Consider the following 23535-nt stretch of genomic DNA (forward strand, 5'->3'; position numbering starts at 1 on the left):
GTTTCAGCCTCTCTCCTTCAAATCTGCCATTAGGGCTTATTAGCAAATACTGGAATTAATTAATTTTGCATTTAGCTTGCCCATCCTTCACTCAGTGAAGGTGCTGACAGAGCAACTAACAAAAAGCTAGCAACAGATGGCAAGAAAGCTGGCTGTTGGTAGTCCTCATACTAGATAAACATGACTTTGAAGTGAACCTGGACTGTTTCAGAAAAACTCAAGTTTAGATGCTTCTGTCTCAGGAATAATTATGTTTTATATGTGATGGAAGTGGCACTGCAAAGATGCTGTTAAGTGTGTCCATCAGTTTAAATGAGGCATCAGCAGTGGCTATTCCCCCACATCCAAAATTTTCTCACTCCTCACCCATACCTCTTGTACTCCTTGACTTCAAGACTCAGCCTTCTACAGGAGACCTTCCCTTCTTCCCTTTAAGGTTACTTATGTATGTATATATCTTCATACGTATCTTGTATATAGCTATTTATTTAGATATTTCCTCTTCCTTAAGATTGACTTCTTTGAAGTCAGGAACTATATTGCCTCTTTTTTGTATTCCCAGTGGTTTGCACAGTCCCTGGAACATTGTAAACTCTTAATAAATGCTTATGGATTAAAAGAAGAAAGTAATGTGATATATGTGGAAGAGATCTGAGTTCTAATCCCAGCTCTGCCTTTGATTCACCCTGCAACCTTGAGGCTTCTTAATCTCTCTTGGCCTTAGTTTGAAGACCCTTCAGGCCCCTTCCAGCTCTGATATCCATTGAACTTCAATAGGGAGCAACTAATTTTTTTATTTTAAAAACTGACTAAATTAATTTATATGACTTATATGACAGAAAACAGTTTCTTAGTGTTTGTGATGTATACTGGACTATTTGATTCTGTCTCCTTGTCCCATCCCTTAAGCAGAATATAAATTATGAATCTCATGGGTGTTGTTGCTCACAGAGAGAGACAATATGATGTAATGGAAAGAGAATTGAACTTAAAGTCAGGAGAAATCTGGGTTTAAATCTGACCTTGGACTTTGGCCGACCACAAGCAAGTCACTTTTTTTGAGTTTATTTCTTCAAGCATTCGTTAAGCATTTCCTATGAGTCAGGTACTATGGTAAGCGCTAGTAATACAAACACATTAAATCTTATAGTATAATAATAATATCTTGCCTTCAAGGAACTTACATTCACTTTTAAAATAAAAGATAATAGTACTTGTTAAACCTATCTTACGTAGCTGATATAATCAAACAAAAAAAATCAATGAATGAAAGAAAAAATCTGTATTAAAACTTATGTGCCAGGTATTATGCTAAATGATGAGGATACAGATTCAGTCCCTGACTTAAAGGAGCTTACATTCTACTAGAAGAAGATAACATAGTTCTTCTTACTTAAGAAGTTAGATAACAAAACTCTTTCATAGGAGAATGATGACCAGGAAAGAAAGTTTGATTCTGGCAAGGTTCAGTGGAGAGGAAGACCTACATTAGGTCAGGCAGACAGTGAGATGAAGTATAGGGTCAATAGTAGATATGGCAGGTAAAGTGGTCCAGTTTGCATATAATTAGGCACCAATCAACTGGGTTGGGCTCTAGAGCACCAATGTCAAAGATGAATGAATTAACTTTCCTATGGGCTGAAGGCATAGCTTCTGAAAGACTGAGGTGTGGAGACCCAGGTCTTTGGTCCATCTATCTAAAAGCACTTTGAAAACTTTAAAGTATACTATAATCATCAATATAGTTATAACTAAGGTAGATGCTAGTCTCCAAACTGACATCTCTCCCTTGCCACCCCACTATCAAAATAGCCTTCCTTGCATGTTATCCCTCCAGGGCTGGTAGATTAGTCTAAAATAAAAAACAGAAAAGCTCTTCTGAATCATTAGTATTCATTATTGAAAAATATTAAATGAAACCATTGATCTTTATTTAATTTTTAAACCAAAGATTAAAACTGACAGCAATCTTCTAGATATTAGTAAACATTTCAATATGAAAAATATATTTCTAAAATTAAATGTAATTAGATGAATTATAAGTAATTCAGAGTTAAGAAAATGGGACATAATACAAGATAGAATTGAATTATCAAAAATGCAAAAATGGTATGTTATATTAATTTCAAAAGACCCACGCTGTCCTGCATCATCACATTAAGGAAATAGTACCATTATTTTTGGAAGAGACCATAGGGAAATTGTTATGGATATGTTTTGGTTAAAGACAATTATTCAAGTATACTTTCTGCCTTTGAAATATTCTGGAAAACTCAGGAGGTAAGTAGCAATGGTTGTGAAATTATGATCCCACACTTGAAATTTGAAATAAGATGTCCAATTTTTTTGTTTTTGTTGTACTGAAATTTGAATTTAATATTGCTAAAGCCAAGAGCAATAATATCCATCATCCCTTCCTATGTGGATGTTTTGGAAGCACCTTTGAGACTAAAACTAAAGATTTCTGTCATTAGTAGTCACAGGGAAGACTTTTATATGCTTAGATGTTTTTATGATGGTTGCTAAAGATGACATTAGACAAAATGTTACAGTCACATATTAAATAATGAATACAAAATAAGCTTGTATAATAAAAATGCATAATAATTTTTTAAAGCTTAATTCCTTTTCTTTAATTTTTTAAGTGGCTTCTGAAATGATCCTTTTCAACTGTTTCAACAAATTAACTTATGGAACTAGTCATCCTAATTTTAATAGTTATGATTTTTTTGGTGTCATTTGTTTGTTTTTGGTCTATTTCTTTGATGTGGTGTTGAAGAACTTCTACCAATACTGCTTGACAATGATTTTGCAATGAAGAGTTTCCTGAGTGCTGAGGGGTCGAGTGATTTGCCCAGAAACGCAAAACTAGTATGTGTTCAAGATGGGACTTGGCAGAATGCCAAGGTCAGCCCACTCCCACTATGCTAAACTGCCTCTCAATGTTTTATAACTTAAAGTAATCGTTTACTTATTTAAATTATTTTCTTCTTAAACACTGAAGGTTATGATCCCTGTATTTCAGTCTTGTTATCTCAATAGACTTCTTGATAAGTGTGAAGTATTCCTATTGAAGTGATGCTTAGTTTTTGTAGTTGTTAAATTTAGTATCATAGGTGGATAAGTCAAAAAAAGGACCTTAAGTCATCTGGTCTAGCTCTCTTATTTTGTAGATAAGAAAATCAAGGCTTATTGAGTTTGAAAGGGACTAGTATTCACACCAAATTTCTCAGCTTCTATATCATGTGCTCTTTTCACAATATTACATTGTCTCCTACTTGACAGAATCATAAAAAGTATGGTAAGATATTTTAGAAAGATATTCTTCCAACCTCCCTCCAAGTAAAAAGGATCTCTGTAGCAGCATCCCTGGCAAATTGTCGTCTTGCATCAGCTTAAACACATGAAGTCACAGGGAAGCTATCACTCAGCCCAGAAAATAATACATCAACTCCATTATCTTTTATCAGTTTGCTTTTCTTCCTTATGATGTTGTAACATTGAAAACGTTTTTCTTTAAGAGCATAAATTTACTTTACTTGCTGAGTAGGGGCAAGAAAATTATTTTAATGGCCTACACTACATTTAAAAGTGTTCCAGCATTAGGAAAATGTTATATGTATAATCAGCCCTTGAAAATCTCACATGTTCTTTGTGGGAGCTTTACAGAGAATTTTCTCAGACTCTCCTTAAAAATCATCCTGTGGCCTTCAGGACTGCATTTTAGCCTGGTAGCCCTCAAAAGGCAGGAAATGCATATAACTAAGACAAAATCCTTTGGATGATTTGGATATGAATTGTGCTCTTGCTGCTCATATCTTTGATTCATGATGGAGTGGAAGAATATAGATTTGTTGTTGCTTGGTTTTCTGCACTGATGGCTATTAGTAACCAACATGTAATAGCACAACAGTGGGGAGAGTCTTGACGGTTTCTGTATTGACAGAATTAAGTTGGCAACCAGCATTTTCATTTCTCTCTCATGCTCATCATTAACCTTACATGTCACATCCCTGCAGAGCATTTCTGACACCATTTCATGACATCCATGAAATCTGATCACATTGCCAAATGATGTCTCTGATGTACCACAGCAGGTTTACCAAGTCCAGCACATTCTGCCTAAGGAATGGATCATTGCCCATGTCTTAAAATTGGGCAAGCACAACCTTAACAATATCATCTCAGTAATGCATTTGTTTTCATTCTAGTCCTGAGGATTGTAGTCTTTCTCTCTTTTTCATTTTTAAACACAGTCCTTCAAACACATAATTAAGAAAAAAAGTTCTTTTGCCACTGTTCTGCTATTTTTCCAGGGCCATTAGAAATTGCTATCATCAGAGTCAATGCCATAGTATTACTTTGCTATTCAATTTGTGTCAGATCTTGTAATTAGTATACTTTCATTACTCCTCTTCTCATAATCTATGATCCAGCCAGAATGACCTTCTTGCTGTTCCTCAATACAAAATATTTTATTCCCTACAGCCATCCCTTTTCAGTAGCTATCCCTTAGCTTGAAATGCATTCTCATTTCTGCCTTCTAGAATTCCTTGTTTTCTTCAAAATTCTGTTTGAGACACTTTCTACATGAAGAGTTTCAGATTTCCCTCAGCTGCTAGTATTCTCTCAAAAAATTTACTGTGAACTTTTGTGCACCCTTATTTATGTGATTGTTTTTTTTCCTGATAGAATGAAAACTTCTTGAGGGTAAAGAGTCTTTCATTTTTGTCACTGTGTTCCCTTTCTTACACACTTCCATATTCAGGTACTCTGAAATTATTTTATATCATAATCTTTTATCATCATGTTCCTATGTTTTACCATCCCTTCTTAATCCTCCTCATAACCTCTAATCCACTATCCCTCTCTTTCCCAAGCCACCAACCTTGCACTAACTGCACTCTTCTTCCTTCCTTCCCTTGACTCCTTGAAGGACCACTTCAACTTTATAGAGTCCTTCACACTCAAGTCTCTTGCTTCTTTGTCCTGGTATTGAAGTTCCATGGCAAGGTAGCAGCTGAGGGATGGTGGCAAAGTCCAAGGAGTAGAGGCAATGGAAAACAATTGAAATTTCTTGATCAGGGGAATGGCTTGATCAAACTAAGAAGCTTATTTTGGCAATTGTTAGGAAGATGCAATGGAGAAAGGAGAGATAGAGGATCCAATTCAGGGAAACTACTGTTATAGTCCAGATGAGATATGATAAGGGTCGAAAGTAAGATCCTGAATGTGTGAAATAAAAGCTAGTGATGAAGAGCTGTTTCCAAGATAGAATTGACCAGACTTGACAACTGTTTGAATGTGAGTGAGGAGGAAGAATGAAGAACTGAGTCTAAGACAATTTTGAATTTGTTGGTTCCCCAAACAAAAATATGAAATTGCATAAGATTTAAGGGATAGTTTAAGGAGAGGAAAGCATGATTTCTGAGTCTGAAAAGCTTAGCATCCTTCAATAGGTTATCAGTTCAATTTCAATATCTACCTTCTAAGCAGACAGGTTTTCTCATCTCTACTGCTTCCCTATTTCATTCCATCCCTAACAAACCTAGACAGGTTTGTTATGCACAAATCTGGGCAAGGCGCTCTATGCTTTAAAAAAACTATTACTCCTCAAGGTAAATATGAGAAATTCTAATATTTAGGAAGCCAGATAGTAATGAGAACTTGTATTAGAACCATGGGTGTGTTTATAGACAGGAGAATTCTGATGCAAGTAATATATTGCTGAGGTATCATGGATAGTCACGGCGTAGATCTAAAAGGTAAGGGACAGAAAAGAGGCAAAATAACACCAACATTTCAGAGTTGGAAGAAGATTTGAATTTTAATGCCATAGACAAAAATAATAAAGTCAAAAGAAAAAATAATTTTAAGATTTAAGGGGAAAAGTAATTTTTGGACATGTTAAGTTTAAGGGTTTTGGTAACAAATATAGGTGATGCTCTATACAAGCCTGGGACTCAAGTGAAAAGTTGAAGCTGGGACTACAGTTTTAATGAGTGAGAGAGGTTCACCAAATACCTCCCATATGTGAGTTCCTTAATTTGACTCTCATTACAAACCTTTGAAGTAGGTACTATAGGTCTTATGATCCCTCTTTTACAAATTAGGAAACTTAGATTCAGAAAGAGATACTAAAGGACTTGTCCATGGTCACAAGACTACAAAACTTCTTCCTGACTCCAAGCTTAACTCTCACCTTTTTCCCTTTCTCCTCCTCTCCTTTCCCCTCCTCTCCCATCTGGACCCAGCCTCACACTGAATTAGAGGTGAGTTTGAGCCAGAACCTATCAGGCTTCTAAAAAGATGTAGGCTCCTCACTATAGAACTGGCTGATGAGTTGGATTACAAGGTATAGGGTTCCTGCCTGAATGGTATTTCATTCTTAAACACTGCAATGTGGAATATGAGAGAATTCCAAGCCTTGCTGCCAACTTTCCAAAGGCTCTATTCTGCATCCAATTTTTTGTAGACCTAAAGCCTCCCTCTTAAGTTTCCTCTCAATCTTCTCCAAAATAAATAATCTGACTTTTTTACCTTTCTTTATAAATTTTACTTTTTAGTGCTCTAATTATCTTCTCTCTGTTTCTGTCTCTTTCTCACTCTATCTCAATGCTCTCTGTCTCTGTCTCCCTTTCTCCCTCTCTGTGTCTCTCTGTCTCTTTGTCTCCATCTCTGTCTTTCTGTCTCTCAAGTTTATCTTATACTTGAGTATCAGAGCCCAATGCTTTATCGAGAGCTTAAACAGGTTGAACTAGGATGAAGAACATTATAGTGGAAAAAACTTTGAGTCAGAGGATTCTATAGTTATAATGAGTGAGAGAAGTTTGCCAAATTCTAATTCTTCCACTGATAACAAGTAGGAAACCTTGGACAAATAAAACAATTTCCCAGGGCCTCACTTTCCATCTCTGTAAAATAAAAGGTCCTGACTAAATGGTCTCTCTGGTTCCTTTTAGCTTTGTGTCTACAATCCTTAGGGGTTTGTGGTGAGGAAAGCACTTTTTCAATCTGATAGCATTGTAGACATGAGATTTCTTATTATAGGCCTAGTAGAAATGATACTATTAGGAAAATACATTTCCTGTGATGCTTTAGATAATGGAGAAAGCACTCCCTTCCCTTCCCTATGCTCAAAAAAATAAGGAAAAGGGGGAAGAAAACTTTTCAAGAGAAGTTTCTCAAGAGAAAGAGAAGCTGTCTTTTAGGACAAGCAGTGGAAGATTCCTAAACCAAAGTAGAATTCTAGGCTAGGTAGGAATAAAAGGTAATATATTGGTGAACAGAAGTCCCTGAGGCTTTTGGAGCCATATGATATCTGTGGAAGTTGTACCAACTTAATTAAGTTGTGTAGATGAGCAAGCCTCTGATAGACACTGATTTGAGGATTATGATGTAACTACAAAGTGTACTGAGATTGAGAATGCAGAAATGATAAGGACATTGCCTCAGAAGTACCTGGACTGTGTAACCAATATTCAAACTAACTTTGTATGTTCCTGGGTAAGACAGTTTCTCGTGTAGTTAAGCTGTATGTGTTAGCCCAAGGATTTGTACTAATTTTGAGAAAGTCTAGGGCTCAGAGCAGAGAATGTATTATAAGTTGTAATATGCAATCATACTATATATTGCTATGTAATATATCCTAGCATGTGATCCATATATATTTATATGTTAAATTGCAAGTAACTATGTGTAATTTAATGAATGTTGTATAATATGTACCTAAAACCTGTACATGTATATTAGTTTCAATTACAGGGACAACAGATTCTTTAACCAGAGAAAAACATAGTAGAGATGACTTTGACAAGAAAAGATTACATCTCCCAAAATGCTATGGGAATTCAGTATTTGCAGAACGCACTAATTAGGTGTAGCTAAGAGAATAAAAAGGGATAGAGAAAGGTTTCTGGTAGAATATCAGATACAGGAATCTATTGTCTTTAAAGTAAATAGTAGGTTTCTAAAATTATCTAAGATCCACAAGGACCCTCTGTGCAACTCCCCCCTACCCTGGAAAAATCCAACTCCTTCCAAAAAAACCCCAAACTTTTCTTAGGTTTGTGTGATAGTGATGCAGAAGAAGAAAAGAACAGGGGCAACAGTAACCCAAATGATGAACTTTTAAAAGATATTTAAGCCTTAAATTTGAAGTCTTAAGGGGAAATAAAATATAAGTACAGATGCCACCTCAAAATAAATAATTTGAAAACTATCTCGTCTTACTTCTTATAGAGATTCTCAAACACAATAGAAACTGGCAAAGTAAGGGAGAGTTGTCAAGTTTATATTTCAGTTAATATTGACATTTATTGCTTTGTAACTCAAGCCAAATCACTGTCCTTGGATAAGCATCTCAGACATTAGGAAAGGTTGCTGAAGATGGAAGCATAACAAGACTCAAATATGGAGAAAAGTTCCTTTTCTGCCTGTCATCTCCCCTGTCTGCAATCTCACTGTTTGCTGGTTACAGTGAAAATATCAGGATGAAGTGGGAAATCTTTCAGCTGTTCAGGTTGCATAACTACTAATTACACTAAGACCTGGCTTCACATTTATATTGTAGTAGCCAGTTAATATTTTCCATATAACCTTCCAAAATGAAGTAAAATTGATTCATTTTCAGGATGGTATTTGTTAGAACTGTAACTGGCAATTTTGATGCCTGTGGCAAGAAGCACAGAAGATACCCTCAAATTGCCTTTACAATTTATGATTTTTAAAGCAATAAAAGTAATTGAAACAAATTCAACTGAAAGGGAGGGAAAATGGTGGAAGAAAAGGGATATTTTCATGTTATATATATATATGTGTGTGTGTGTGTGTGTGTGTGTGTGTGTGTGTGTGTGTGTGTGTGTGTGTGTAAGCATGTAAATATCTCTATATGGGTGTGCATATATATATACATACATACATGTGTATATATATATATATATATATATATATATTTATATGTAATATGATTAATATAAGATTTGCAAAGCTCATTTAATGATCTTACTTTCCCCTCACAAAAACTCTGAGAGGCTGGTGTGATTATTAGTACTATTTTATAGAGGAAAAAAATGAGGTGAACAGGAGGTAAGCAACTTTCCCAGGGTCACACAGCTGAGCTAGATTTGATTATAGACCTTTCTGACTCCAAGTTTAGCACTCCTCCATTGCACTATCTATCTGCCTCTGACTAAGTAGTTTGAATTTGCAATTGACTTTTTCCCAAGTGAGATAATATCTAGTTCTTTAAACCCTCATCTGGGAAGCTTATCACTTGGAAGAAACTGAATGAAGAGAGAATGACATTTTGATTTTCTCTTATAGTCGAGTTATTGAGACCCCATGGTGGTGAAATACAATGATCCCTAGCTTAGGAACTAAGGAAGAGAAGCTAGGACACCTTTGACTCAGCTGAGAAGGATCTATTATTTCTTCTATCCTGCCTTGCCCCAGGGAGGGATGAACCCTTTGTAAGCCTTATTTGATAACTGTAGGGAACCAGAGAACTTCCAAAGCAAACACAGGCTGTATTCTTTCAGGACTCTATTCTAAGAATCTTTGTACATTAAACTGTGTTTTATTGTAAGGTTCTCCTGCAATTCCATCACACACACACACACACACACACACACACACACACAGAGCTCTTAAAAAAAAAAAAAAAAAACTAATGCTAAGTGTTTCTAAAGAACTTTGACTCTGACAAAGAACGATCAAAGTATTTATTTGTAGGGTGAAAGGAGTCTATTAAAAAATAAATCTTCTGGAAACATGCCTGGAATGTTGCTATAAACAGTATATTGTATTCTTGTCCTTGTTCATCATGTTTATGATGGTAGATAAACTGATTCTGTTTTCCTTTGATTAAAAAGTTCAAGCTAGGACAGGATTTGGGTTGGTACAACCAAGGTCAATTCCCGGAAGCCTTGCAGGTGATAATGCTGCAAAAAAACAAGGCAGAAGAACAGCTGTCCCTGAATTCTATCAGAGGCCAGGCTCATTTCAAATGTTTATGAGAGTTTTTCCAAAGGTATCTGTGGCCAAGCTAAAATTAAGTGTATTCTCATTGTATTAAGAAATCCAAGATAGTTGAAGATTCTGTTTAAAGGCATCCATTCAGGCAAAAAAGAAAGAAAAGCACAACACTACTAGACTTATCAATGTCCCAATGCTGTCATTGTGATTATATCTATTGTATTTTTCTCAATTTTAAAATGATCATTTTAGTTGCTAATTTTCGTAAGTTTGAAAGGTCTGCTCTAGGTGCAAATGACAATCACTATTCTTTCATTATTGTGCTTTGATCAAAATTCATTATAGTCTAGTGTTAAACTCAACATTGATATTTTAGGTTGTTGATTGCTGTATATCATAATAGAAAGCTAAGTGAATGTGTTGGTTTGTGTTTAAAAGCCCAAGTCTTTTTTGAATAGGAGATATTGATCCTTGTTGATAAGATAAATAAGCTTAAATTCAATTCAGCAACTTATTATGTACCTACCATGTTTAAGGTATTATGCTAAAATTGGGTGATAATCAGCTATGATAGACTTAGTATTCTCAGTCATACAGTGATCCAAGATAGTTCCAAAAGATTCACGAATCACAGAAGAACTATGCAGTCTGAATACAGATCAAAACATATTATTTTTTTTTTTTTGTTTTTGGTTTTTTTGGGGGGTGGTTGTGGTTTTTTCCTTTTGTTCTCTTCTTTCACATCGTAACTAATGTAAAAATATGTTTATTATGATTGCACATGTATAACCTGTATCAGATTGCTTGCTGTGTTAGGGAAGAAAAAAAGGAGGGAGGGAGAGAAATTTGGAACTCAAAGCCTTATGAAATATGAATGTTGAAAACTATCTTTACATGTAATTGAAAAAAATAAAATGCTATTTACACACACGCAAAAGGCACTGCATAGAGGAAAAAACGAAACTATCTCTGCCCTCGAGTAGCTTATATTCACCTTCCATTCTACTGTCTTTAAAGTTTTCATTTTAGGGGAAGTTTCACTGAATTTCTCCTGCCTCAAACAAGATGAAACATTACTTAATTTTTTGAAGCTCTTTTCCTTCTCTACACCAATATTAACATTCAGAAAATAGAATTTTATGTTAATAGGAAGCTTAATGGGTCACTCTTCTCTTTTTGTTTCTGCAGCTTTTGGAAAGAACCAACAACAGTTTTGAGGAATCAGACTCCAGTGCCACGAAGAGCCCACTGCACTTAGCTGTAAGTGTAATTATGTCAGTAGCTTTGCCTATCACAGATAATTAGACATTTATTTTAGGCTTTTAAAATTAATAAAACTTGAAACTATGTTTTAGTAGAGGAAACACAAGTTTTAAGATGACATTTCATCTAACTCATTTGAAAAACTAAGTTGCTTGTGATGTCTAACAATTAAATAACATTAAATATTCATTATTAAAAATTAATCCATATGTGTGTTTATATGTATGCATGCCCATGTGTATGTAACTTAAGATTAGATAGATATTGTAGCATGACAGATAGAAAGCTAACTATTAAGACAACAGAATTTGGTTTCAAGTCCTACCTCTGACTGTATGTCTCAGAGTAATTCTTTTACTTCTAGATAACTCTGTAGGACTATAAGTTACTGAAAAGGTGCCAAGTTGCATTTTTAGAAGGAGTTTCTTCCCTTTACCAATGATAATGCAGATCAATTCCTTAAATTCTTGAAGGTTTAACATAGGTGTAACCTCACGAAACACAAAGACTAGTATAATTGTTTGTGCTTCAACACTCAAACTTTGGTACACACTCTGGGAAGTTATCACTACATTCAGAACATGCACAATAGATTTCAGTACAAATTTGTGAGAACAAGGTGAAATATATATGTTTGGTGTAGCTTTGCTCTTCCTGGTACTTGAAAGCAGAATTTCAAAGGTGTTTTACAAATCCTACTACTCACACAGTTCTTACCAAGGAACTCTTGTCTTTCTTGTATCCTTTAAGGTTCTCTCTTTTTCCACAAAACAGCCTAGGTCAAAAAAGTCTGTCCCTTTAGGTTCTTAAATGCTACCATCTTCTCTCTCTGTCTTTGTTTCCTTATTCCCAGCTGACCACAGAAAAGGAAATAACAACTCCAAATAGCACATAACTCTTTTCAAGTTTTTGTTCTTGAATAGATTTAGTTTAATGCCTTCTCCTTTGTTTGTTTTTTTCTTTTTGTAGACTGAACCTCCCTAGCTCTCCCAGAATGTAAATACAAGGGTACAGGACACTCCAGGACACTTCTCTTTTTCTGATTTGGGCTCATTTACTTCTCTTCAAACAGTCTTTTAGCCCCTTTTTACCCACTATTTTACCATATTGATACAAGACATTTTCTTTCCTGAGTTTTAATCCCATATTATTAAATGCCTGTTGAACATTTGAAACTGACTGTCTCAGAGTCAAGATTGATCTCAAGATTAATATGTCCAATACAAAACTTATTTTCTTTCTCCATAGACCCAATTCTCCTCGAAACCTCTAGATTGCCATCAAAGATACCATTATTCTTCTCCTCCCTTCTTGTTCTAGCCATTCCTCACCCTAACCTCCAACCTACTTTAATTCTGTTATATCATTTCTTCATTCTTGCTTATATTGAAGGAAATCAAGAAGGAAAAGAAGCAAAAGCAAGAAGGAGAGCCAGTTTATTCAGGGGCTACTTGGATATTACATATGAGTTACAAAAGAAGTGATCCTTAACTTTCTGTCTAGATTCTCCCTTAATGATCTCTGTCTGATAAAAATAAATAAAAAATGCTCACTCTGCCTTTAGTGGGGATGGCAGAAAGGGGAAAGTATCGAATCTTCTACCTACACTAGTCACTCAGTAAATGCTTTTCTATTAACTTGCCCCCCAAAAAGGTTTGATGCCTCTGTGCTTAGTAAAACCCAAAGACTTGTGTGGGCAGTTTGGTAATAACTTTAAGTGACTAACTCATTTTGACTGTTATAAATACTTAATTTAAAGCTGACATGAATTGATGCTAAGTGAAGTGGAGTAGAACTGAGAGAACATTGTATCCAGCAACAACAAGATTATGTGATGATTAACTGCTGGATGTGGCTCTTTTTCAACAATGACATGATTCACACCAAATCCAATATACTTGAAATGGAGAGAGCCATCTGTACCCAGAGAGAGAATTGTGGGGACTGAGTTGGATCACAACTTGTTGGATTCACTTTTTTTGTTGTCTGCTTGCTTTTTGTTTTCTTTCTCATTTTTTCTCCTTTATGATCTGATTTTTCTTGTGCAGCATGATAAATTTGGAAAATGTGTAGAAGAATTATACATATTTAACATATATTTGCTGTCTAGGGAAGAAGGGAGGGAAAATTTTAGAGTACAAGATTTCAATTTGAATATTGAAAACTATCTTTGCATATATCTTGAAAATAAAAAGCTATTATTTAAAAATAAATACTCAAATTAACTATGAAGGTCATATAAATGAAGAGGCTATCTGTAGCCAGATAAAGAACAGATAAATAGAAGTCCATATAGAGTAGTTTTATATGCACACACATGTTTGTGTTTAATAGTAGCTATCACTGGGGTAGGGGAGAGAAAGGAATGAAGGAAAAAAAGAGGGAATACCTAAAGTGACAAGGGATAGGATTATGGGTTTATATTACTATGCACAGTCCCTAAAATAATATCTATCTAAAGGAATTCATTCATTTGTCAGCCATTTATTGAGTACTGTGCTAAGTTAAAGAAGATTGAGGGTGTACAGAAATGACTAAGACACCCGCCCAAACTTCACAAAGCTTAGTAGCATATATTAACATATCTAGATATGTAATCTGAGTTGTGTGCAAATAAACACTTAGAATTGAGGGCATGATTATTGGGTAGTCATCTATTTGACAAGCATTTATTATATATCTTCTGTGTGCAGAATACTGTGCTGGTTATTAGTGAGTAATACAAAATGTGAGTATTGTAGTTGAATGAATGAACAAATGAATAAGTTAAATGTTTTGGGGGAGGAGAAAGGGCATTTGGGGAGTTTGATTGAATGTATAAGTACTGAAGCTCTTTTTTTAGTACCAGCTATTAGTGCCATTTTCCTCCCCAATATAGACTTCTTAGAGCAGTCATCCCTTTTTATTCTATTAGGGATGACTTTAGGAGGCAAATAGAGTTATCATTCTCCTAAATAAAGCATTAATGGTCATTGTAGGACTCAGTTTGGAAGGTTTGCTATCTAGAATACCAATGCATAACTATTGTGAGATGATGGAGGCATTATACCCTAGGGCATTAAAATCACTTGATTTCTTTTAGCAATACAGAAAGGGCAGGCAGGTGGCAAACCTTTAATGATGGGCCTGAAGTCAGGAAGACTCATCTTACTGAGTTCAAATCTGACCTCGAACACTTAACTAGCAGCTCACTTAACCCTATTTGACTGAGTTTCCTCATCTATAAAATGAGTTGGAGAAGGACAGGATTGAAACAACTGAACCACAGCAGCAGTGTGGAAACAACATTCTATCTAGTCAGCAAGAATAACTAGTTAATATAAGAAGTTACCACCATGGAGGAGTAGGGGGATTTTTTTCCATTCTTCTATGTCTCCCTGGCTTCCCCAGGCCATTCTCAGGTGCTCCTCGGGGCAGGGCAGTTTTTTTTTTGTTTTTTTTTTTTGCATGTGTGGCCACTCCTCTTACCCCTTTAATTGGGCACATACTTGATGCCACTTGTCAAGTATTTGCTTGAGCTGCAAAAATTACAGCTATGTTAGCATGTGCTTTCTCTTACCTATAAGTCAGAGTTAATATACTAAGTCATAAAGTTAAGTGAATTCCAGAGTCTTCAAAATTTTCATTATTTTTTTCTCGGTTTTTTTTTTAATCATTTAGTAGTTTATGCTTAATAAACTTGAAACAGGGAAATGTACTAGAAAAAAAATATCCATGGAGTGGAAGTCGGGAGATATGGGTACTTTTCCTGGTTCTACCTTTAATTAGCTATGTGATATTGGAGAAGTCATACAATTTCTGTGAGCCCCATTATACTCTTAAAAACAACCAAAATCAATCTAAGTATACCATATTATGCCAACTTACCATGTACCCATCATCCCCTGAATCTCCTTCCTTTTGCCTATGTGTCTTTCCTTACCTGACTTTAAATTAGATAGCTTAATGGGCAAGTTATTATCATAACATATATAAAAATATTTATTTTCTAGGTTAATTGTCTGCTTGAATCATTCTTTTTTTTAAATTTTATAATTATAACTTTTTTTGACAGTACATATGCATAGGTAATTTTTTTTAACAACATTATTCCTTGTACTCCCCTCTATTCCGAATTTTTCTCCTCCTTCCCTCCACCCCCTCCCCTAGATGGCAGGCATTCCCATACATATTAAATATCTTATAGTATATCCTAGGTACAATATATATGTGCAGAACCGAATTTTGTTGTTGTTGTTGCAAAGGAAGGCAAAAATAATCTGGGAAGAAAAACAAACAAACAAAACAAACAAACAAAAACAATGCTCACAGTTTACACTCATTTCCCAGTGTTCCTTTTCTGGATGTAGCTGATTCTGTCCATCATTGATCAATTGGAATTGGATTAGCTCTTCCCTATGTTGAAGATATCCACTTCCATCATAATACATCCTCATACAGTATCATTGTTGAAATGTATAATGATTCCCTAGTTCTGCTCGTTTCACTCAGCATCAGTTCATGTCTCTCCAAGCCTCTCTATTCCTCCTGCTGGTCATTTCTTACAGAACAATAATATTCCATAACCTTCATATACCATAATTTATCCAACCATTCTCCAGTTGATGGACATCTATTCATTTTCCAGTTTCTAGCCACTACAAAAAGGGCTGCCACAAACGTTTTGGCACATACAGGCCCCTTTCCCTTCTTTAAGATCTCTTTGGGATATAAGCCCAGTAGTAGCGCTGCTGGGTCAAAGGGTATGCACAGTTTGATAACTTTTTGGGCATAATACCAGATTGCTCTCCAGAATGATTGGATCCATTCACAATTCCACCAACAATGTATTAGTGTCTCAGTTTTCCCACATCCCCTCCAACATTCATCATTATTTGTTCCTGTCATCTTAGCCAATCTGACAGGTGTGTAGTGGTATCTCAGAATTGTCTTAATTTGCATTTCTCTGATCAGTAGTGATTTGGAACACTCTTTCATATGAGTGGAAATAGTTTTAATTTCATCATCTGAAAATTGTTTGTTCATATCCTTTGACCATTTATCAATTGGAGAATGGTTTGGTTTCTTATAAATTAAAGTCAATTCTCTGTATATTTTGGAGATGAGGCCTTTATCAGAACCTTTAACTGTAAAAATGTTTTCCCAATTTGTTACTTCCCTTCTAATCTTGTTTGCATTAGTTTTGTTTGTGCGAAAACTTTTTAATTTGGCTTAATCAAAATTTTCTATTTTGTGATCAATAATGGTCTCTGGTTCTCCTTTGGACACAAATTCCTTTCTCCTCCACAAGTCTGAGAGGTAAACTATCCTAAGTTCTTCTAATTTATTTATGATCTCGTTCTTTATGCCTAAATCTTGGACCTATTTTGATCTTATCTTAGTATGTAGTGTTAAATGTGGGTCCATGCCCAGGCCATTCTTAGTCAAATAAACAGTCAAAAATTTTTTTTTACCTAAATGTTTATTATCTTTGCTATAGAGGATGATAAAAATAGAAATAAAAATCTTTGATAGTGGGAACAAGTATGTATCTTGAAACATGTAAAGATGTTTGAATATATATAGGTTATTTCAGGTTAGTGATAGTGCCAAATTTAGGCAATAAGCTGGGTGAAATTTGGGTTTGGAGCTATCTGTTACTTCTGTTCTTATAGCCTATTCAGATTCCATTAACTTCTCCAGAATTTCATTTTAAAATATCAGTAGTCCTTTTGTAATCTTTAAACAAGGACACCTATATGGAAAATCTTTCTTTTACCTTTAGATAACTTCAATGTTTATCTTTTTGTAAGCATTATTTCTCTATGGATCATAGATTTAGATATAGAAGGCACATTAAAAACTATCTTACATTTTTACAGATAAAGAAACTGAGGAAGACTTAGTGGTTAGCCTAAGATTATACAGTAAATGTCAGAACTTGTATTTGAGTCCAGGTCCCTGCACTTGGAGAGTCTGTGATTTAGGAAGTTGAGGAGTTTTAAGAGGCAGAAGAGAGGAAAGAGAACATTCTGATCATGGCAGACAATTTGTTCAAAGGTCTAGAAATGAAAGGTAGCTTATAATATAGGAGGAACACTAATAGGTCAATTCTGGACAATGTAGAGTATACAAGGGAGTCATATGTAATAAGCCTGGAAAAGAAGGTGAGAGCCAAAATTACAGCAGAGAACTTTATATTGCAGGAGCAATAAGGAGTCACTTATCAGACATGATCAGACCTGTGCATTAGGAATATTACTTTGGCCACTATGCTTAGCTTTAATTAGAGAGGAGAGAGACTTTGAGGCAGGGAGAAGAATTTGGAGTTGAAGTGGTACAAGTAAGACATGATTAGGAGCCCAAAGTGTGAGTGAAAAGAATGGGATAGGGAGGAAGGCAAGAGATGTCATGGCAGTAGAATTAACAAGACTTGATAACTGAATAGATATGAATGGGATGGGGAAAATCATGGGGGATAGTGAATGGAAAGGGAAGAATTAAATTTGAAAATGTGAATTATTAAAAGAATAACGATACCCTCTCCAGAAAGAGAGGATATAGGAAGTGAGTGGAATTTGGGGAGGGTAGGATATAATGAGTTCTGTTTTGGAAATGTTCCCTCAAGACACATTATTCATGTTGACAGGAGGAGGGGGATATGTTCCTAATATCTGTATCTGCTGCAAGTGATTGTGATGAGGGCATTTTTAATCACTATACAACTGTTAAATATTCAACTTACATGGCTGTCTTCCTAGGTGAAAGCAAAGCTAAACAGAGCTTATTTTCTACAATAAGAGGTAGAATATTTTTTAAACAGGGTAATGCTTAATGTAAACAATATTAGTACATTGCTCCTAATTCCTATGGGCTCCTTTTAACACTAATCAGTCCTGGCCTTTTGAGCAAACAAAATCCTGTCCCAAAGGTAGTAAATGCAGTTGGAAACAATACAGAAAGTATGGATCTCTGCTGGCCAGTCCACTGCTGCAGTCCACTAATGGACTTCAACTTGCCTAGTGGGAGAATCTAGGGAGACGATCTAACTGCCATCATGGAGGCAGGCTTGATAGTTTATAGAACAATGGGCTTGTAGTAAATAAGATGTAAGATGTCTCAGTACTTGATATGGTGAATCACTCAACCTCTCAATCTGTTTCTTCACTTGTAAAATAATGATAACATTAATATCTACCTCATGTGATTTTAGTGAAGGTTAAATGAGTTTATAGCAGCAAAGTATACTGCAAAATTTAAAATGCTATTTAAAGCCATTATTACTATGAAAAGGTTCTCTTCTCTCCTTTCATCCCTTTTTTTTCTCCCAGTTTTCTTCACTCCCCATCTCTTTTTTCCTCTCTATATATGGGCTTCTTCTCTGGATGAGGTAGGCCAGAGTTCAAATTCATTGGAGGAAACTCATTATTTCATGTTCTGTATCTTAACAAGGGGCAAATCTTTGTCTTTTTATTTGAGAAAGAAGACAATTGATTCCATATTCTTTTTAGGGAGATTAGGCAAAGTTTCTAGGGAGAAACTGACATGTAAGGGAGCCATCAGTATCTATATCATGGACTTCTACCCAAGGTCTTTCTCTCCCTTCAGGGGCCTCTCCCTGAAGAGAATCCAAAATTATCCATCTTTTGTCTGCATGTTTCACTCTTGAAACTGAAAGGCAGAAGATATCTTTTCTTCCAAGCTCAAGCAGACACCGTCAAATAATCATTCTCCTCCAATGAGGAGTTTTGTGCAAGTGGCCTTGAGGACCTGGTTGGTTCCCAAGTATGAGAGAGAGTATGAGACCTGGACAACCTTTAGTTACATGTTCTTGGATTATTAATCTAACACTAGTTTGCTAAGCTTTAAGAAGGGAATCATATCACCTACCATCATTCCCTTTCACAATTTTTATGAAGAAGACTATTTGTAAATTCTAAGAATGTGAATTATTCAAGGATCACAGATATAGAGCTAAAAGAAAACTTGGAAGCCTTTTAGCCCAACTTACTAAGTCTGAGGTAAATTGTCTTGTTCAGGATCTTATAAGTAGACTTATTTACAGGTAAATAGCTACAGAAGGAATTTGAACTCAATAATATTTGCAAAACATATTAATAACACTTGAAAAATTTCCTTTTTACATATTCAATACTTTTTCTGTGAAAATAATGATTTTAAATGCTATGGGTCTCCTTAGAGTCTCAAAAGATTACAATATGGCCCAAATTCTGTTCAGTTACATTAAGCACCTGGTATATGCATAAGGGAGACAAAGTTTTGGGTTGTTTTTTTTTTTTTTTTAACTCTTGCCCTTGCAGAGTTTTATATGATTTGTAAATTAATAGTATGCTAAATTGAAGGATCAGATTTTTTCCTCCCTTCCCTCTCCTCACATTATAATTTTAAAAAATAAAACCTCAAGACAAAAAAAAAATTCTATAGGTATGAATCTTATAAATACATAGACTGACTCCCACACTTATTTAGCTAATATAATCCTTTGGGAAAATGATTTATTGATAGAGGAGAACTAGAGTTCTCCTTATAACTTTAAAATACTATTTTTCTTATATTCAAATAGTAATTGTAATGGATTAGAAACAGCTCCTTCCAAGGTTGCTATTTTGCGGCAGTAGTATTGTTTGTTATAAGGACTACAGTTTGGGAGTCAGAGGATCTAAATTTTTGTGTTACATGCAAGTTATGATAAAAACATATGTACTATCTTTGTCACAGAGTGACCATGGGGAAAAGCATTTTCCATAAATGTTCAAGTCCTAAATACATGAATTGTCATGATACTTTAGTAAAGTCTTACATGTTCTTACAATGTTCTTCTTGTTCAATCATTTCAATAGTGTCTGATTCTTTATGGTCTCATTGATACTGGAGTGGTTTGTCATTTCCTTCTTCAGCTCATTTTATAGATTAAGCAACTCAGGCTCACACAGCTAGTTAGTGTCTGAGTCTAGCTTTGAGCTCAGAAAAATTGGCCTTCCTGACTCTGAGCCCAAGGCTCTGCCTATTGCACTACCCAGCTGCCCTCCAATGTTCTTACATTGTCTTGTGCATTATTGAGGTTTGCTTGTTTCTAAAATTCTTTGGTTCCCTCTTGCTAGGCCTACAACGGCCATCATCAAGCCTTGGAAGTCCTTCTGCAATCCCTTGTAGACCTGGATATCAGGGATGAAAAGGGCAGAACAGCTCTGGATCTAGCAGCCTTTAAAGGACACGCAGAATGTGTGGAGGCGCTCATCAATCAAGGAGCATCCATCTTTGTGAAAGACAATGTAACCAAAAGGACCCCACTTCATGCCTCTGGTAGGTGCTATCTTTTCTTGGGAGAGGAGGGCAGAGTATAGGATGGGAGAAATTGTCTAAATAGTGGATTGATTGGTTCTGCTGGTTATATGGCTTGCCTTGTGGTCGGCATAAGCTTTTTGTCAGCTTCTCTTGTCCCCGGAGGAATCGGTTCTCTTTCTATGTTCAGATATTTTCTATTTCTGGTCTTATTTATTTTTTTTTTTTTACTTTCAGGTAACAGTTATAAAAAGAACAGTAAAGGAGGTACCTAGCACAGTATGGGATAATAATAATAACTCCCCTTAGAACTCATTGAGTGCTTTCAGTTTACAAAGCACTTTACAGATATTATTTTATTTCATCCTCTGGAAAGTAGGTGCTAGCTCTCCCATTTTTGTGATGGAGAAACTGAGGCTGACAAGTATTTGAGCTCACTAGATTTGAATGTAGATATATCTTGCTCCATATCTAATACTTTACCCACTACAATGCCTTAAAGACAATATGCATAGCCCCACAATGTCTATATACCTAATGCTTAGTGGATAATGAAATATATTTAAGAGAGTAATACAAGAGAGGTATCAGCAAGAAAAAAATAATGTTAAGGCAACTAGGGGATTCAGTGGATGGAGCCCTGGGACTGGAGTAAGTGACCCGAGTTCAAATCTAGCCTTGGGAAAATCACTTAACCTATGTTAACTTAAACCACTGAAGAGAGAAATGGCAAACTACTCCAATATCTTTGCCAAGAAAACCCCATACAGAATCATGAAGAGTTGGGCACAACAGAGCAGCAAATGTGCCAGGCACTGCCCTGAGTCTTTACAAATATTTCTCCATTTGAACCTCACAACAATCCTGAGAGGTCGGTGTTATTATCCTTTTTGTAGTTGAGGAAACTGAGGCAAACAGGATGTGATTGTTCAAGGGCACAGAGCTAGCAGATGTCTCAAGTTGGATTTGAACTCAGGTCTTCTTGACTTCAGTCCCAACACTTTTATCTAATGCACCATCTAGCTGCCTGAGTTTGTAAGGTCAGGAGTGTATAACTGAACTATACTGATGGAAAGGTTTCTATGTCCCAAAAAATCAGCAGTAGAAGGGACCACAACATTGTCTTGTCCACGAAGAAGATTGTCTATTTAGAAATTGGGGTTCCACAAAGAGTGAGGAAATAAAATTTGACTAGAGAAGTATATTACGGCCCATCCTAGCCAGTGGAGGAAGTAGATCGTGTATTCCTAGAATAATTCCCAGAAGCATAAATGACAGAGGCAAGGGATTCCCAAAACCTGGGTACCTTCTAGAAATCTAACTCTACTAAAAAACAGAATAACTGATAAATTCTTGATCTGCTTTGCTAAGAGTCGCATCCCTGAGAAGATTAAGGATGTAATAAGGACTCTGGACCCAATTCTGAGTAATTTAATTCAAAAATTCAATGAACATTTGGTATATATCAGAGATGAAGCTCATTTGAGTCCTCATAGTCACTTCTCATGGGTTTTTATACAAAGCATTCCTTTGTTAAGTAAGGGATTGAACTAGAATGATCTCCAAGGTACTTTAAAATCCAAAGTCCAAGGGAAACCTCAAGCTCTATAAAACAACTTTTTAAACTAATTTTTATTATCACCTTTTTTATTACACCATATTCAACTGTAAAATTATCCCTCTTCAGCAAGCTGTCCTATATAACAGGTGGGTTTTTTTAAGGTGAAAAAAAAACAAAAAATCCCACCACTTCAACAAAACTTACTAATACATTAACTATATCTGCCACTATTTGTAATATTTCCTTTTTATTATCCATCTTCCTCACCTCAGTGAAGAGAGGGAGGAATATTTTTCAACTCTTCTCCATGGCAAATTTGGTTATTATTATAATTATACATTATTAGAAAGAAAACTCTATTCCCTGTTTCTCCAGGATTCACAATAAACATTCTTGCTTCTCTCAAAAAAAAAAAAAAAAACCTCGTCAAGTTCTATATTTTTTAAATATTAAAATATAAAGTATGTTAAACAAAAATTTTGTAAGAAATCTGTCATTAGACCAATTAATATATTTCCTTAACAATTTAACTGTCTAAAGTAACTTTTATTCTGATTTGTTTTAACTTTTCAATGCAAAAGAGTTTATAAAATTACATTACTATTGTGCTACATTAAATAGTTAATAACTATTCAAATTTCTTGATTTTTCTGGATCTTAACTTCCTCATATAGCTCTAAAGCACTGATCCTGTGATGTTATTTTTTGAAGGGTTTCTTTTTCTGTTAATGTGATTGTAATTTTAGAAACATGGGGCAGGATAAAAGAAAATGAAAGATCCTTTAACTTAAGTATCCCATAAATGCAGGTTTCTTGGGTTGATAAGTGTCTGATATTCTTCCTTTGATCTTTAACAGTAGATATGCTTGACTCAGATAATTAATTAAGAATAATAATGTCACATCAAAGGATCATAGAATATAAGATCTAGAAGGAAACTTAGAATTCATTTAGTGATTGATAGATACTCTCTCACCCTTGTTATTTTACAAATAAAGAAACTGAGACCCAGGAATGTAAGTTATTTGCTCAGAGTCATACAGATGGCAAATGGTAGAGTAATAATTTGAATTCACAACCTATGGCCCAAATCCAACACATTTTGCACTTAATAATGCTGATGGATGGCAGAACTAGCACAACCACCCCAGCCTCCCTGTTCCCTTTCATTATATTCTTTTCATAACAACACCATATTTACTTCTGATGAAAAGTATATTGTGGGAACAGAAATCAATAATCAAATGAAGGAAGTTGATCGAAGTCTTATAAGTCTTGCGACTTTAAAAATACTATTTTCCTGCTTTTGCCTAACTTAATTAGACCTTAAGGAATTCTTTTAGTATTTGATTACAGAGCATTCCAGATGAAATACAATGGCAACTGTCTGAAATGTTGGGATGAAAAAAATCTGGCCCCTCTTTAATTTCCTGTTTTTTGATAAATTTTCATAG

General features: G+C 35.2%; 1 protein-coding gene across 14 annotated transcripts in view; it reads left to right on the plus strand.

Annotated features, from left to right (window-relative positions):
• Positions 1-23535, plus strand: part of ANKRD44 (ankyrin repeat domain 44) — a 344106-nt gene that overhangs the window by 292076 nt on the left and 28495 nt on the right. For all 14 annotated transcript variants that reach the window (XM_074302785.1, XM_074302794.1, XM_074302788.1 and 11 more), the window contains 2 exons: positions 11164-11235; positions 20340-20541. In XM_074302785.1, the coding sequence (XP_074158886.1) occupies positions 11164-11235; positions 20340-20541 (274 nt within the window). The remainder of the gene's footprint in view (positions 1-11163; positions 11236-20339; positions 20542-23535) is intronic.

Source organism: Sminthopsis crassicaudata, chromosome 3 (genome assembly GCF_048593235.1).
Source record: "Sminthopsis crassicaudata isolate SCR6 chromosome 3, ASM4859323v1, whole genome shotgun sequence".
NCBI lineage: Eukaryota > Metazoa > Chordata > Mammalia > Dasyuromorphia > Dasyuridae > Sminthopsis > Sminthopsis crassicaudata.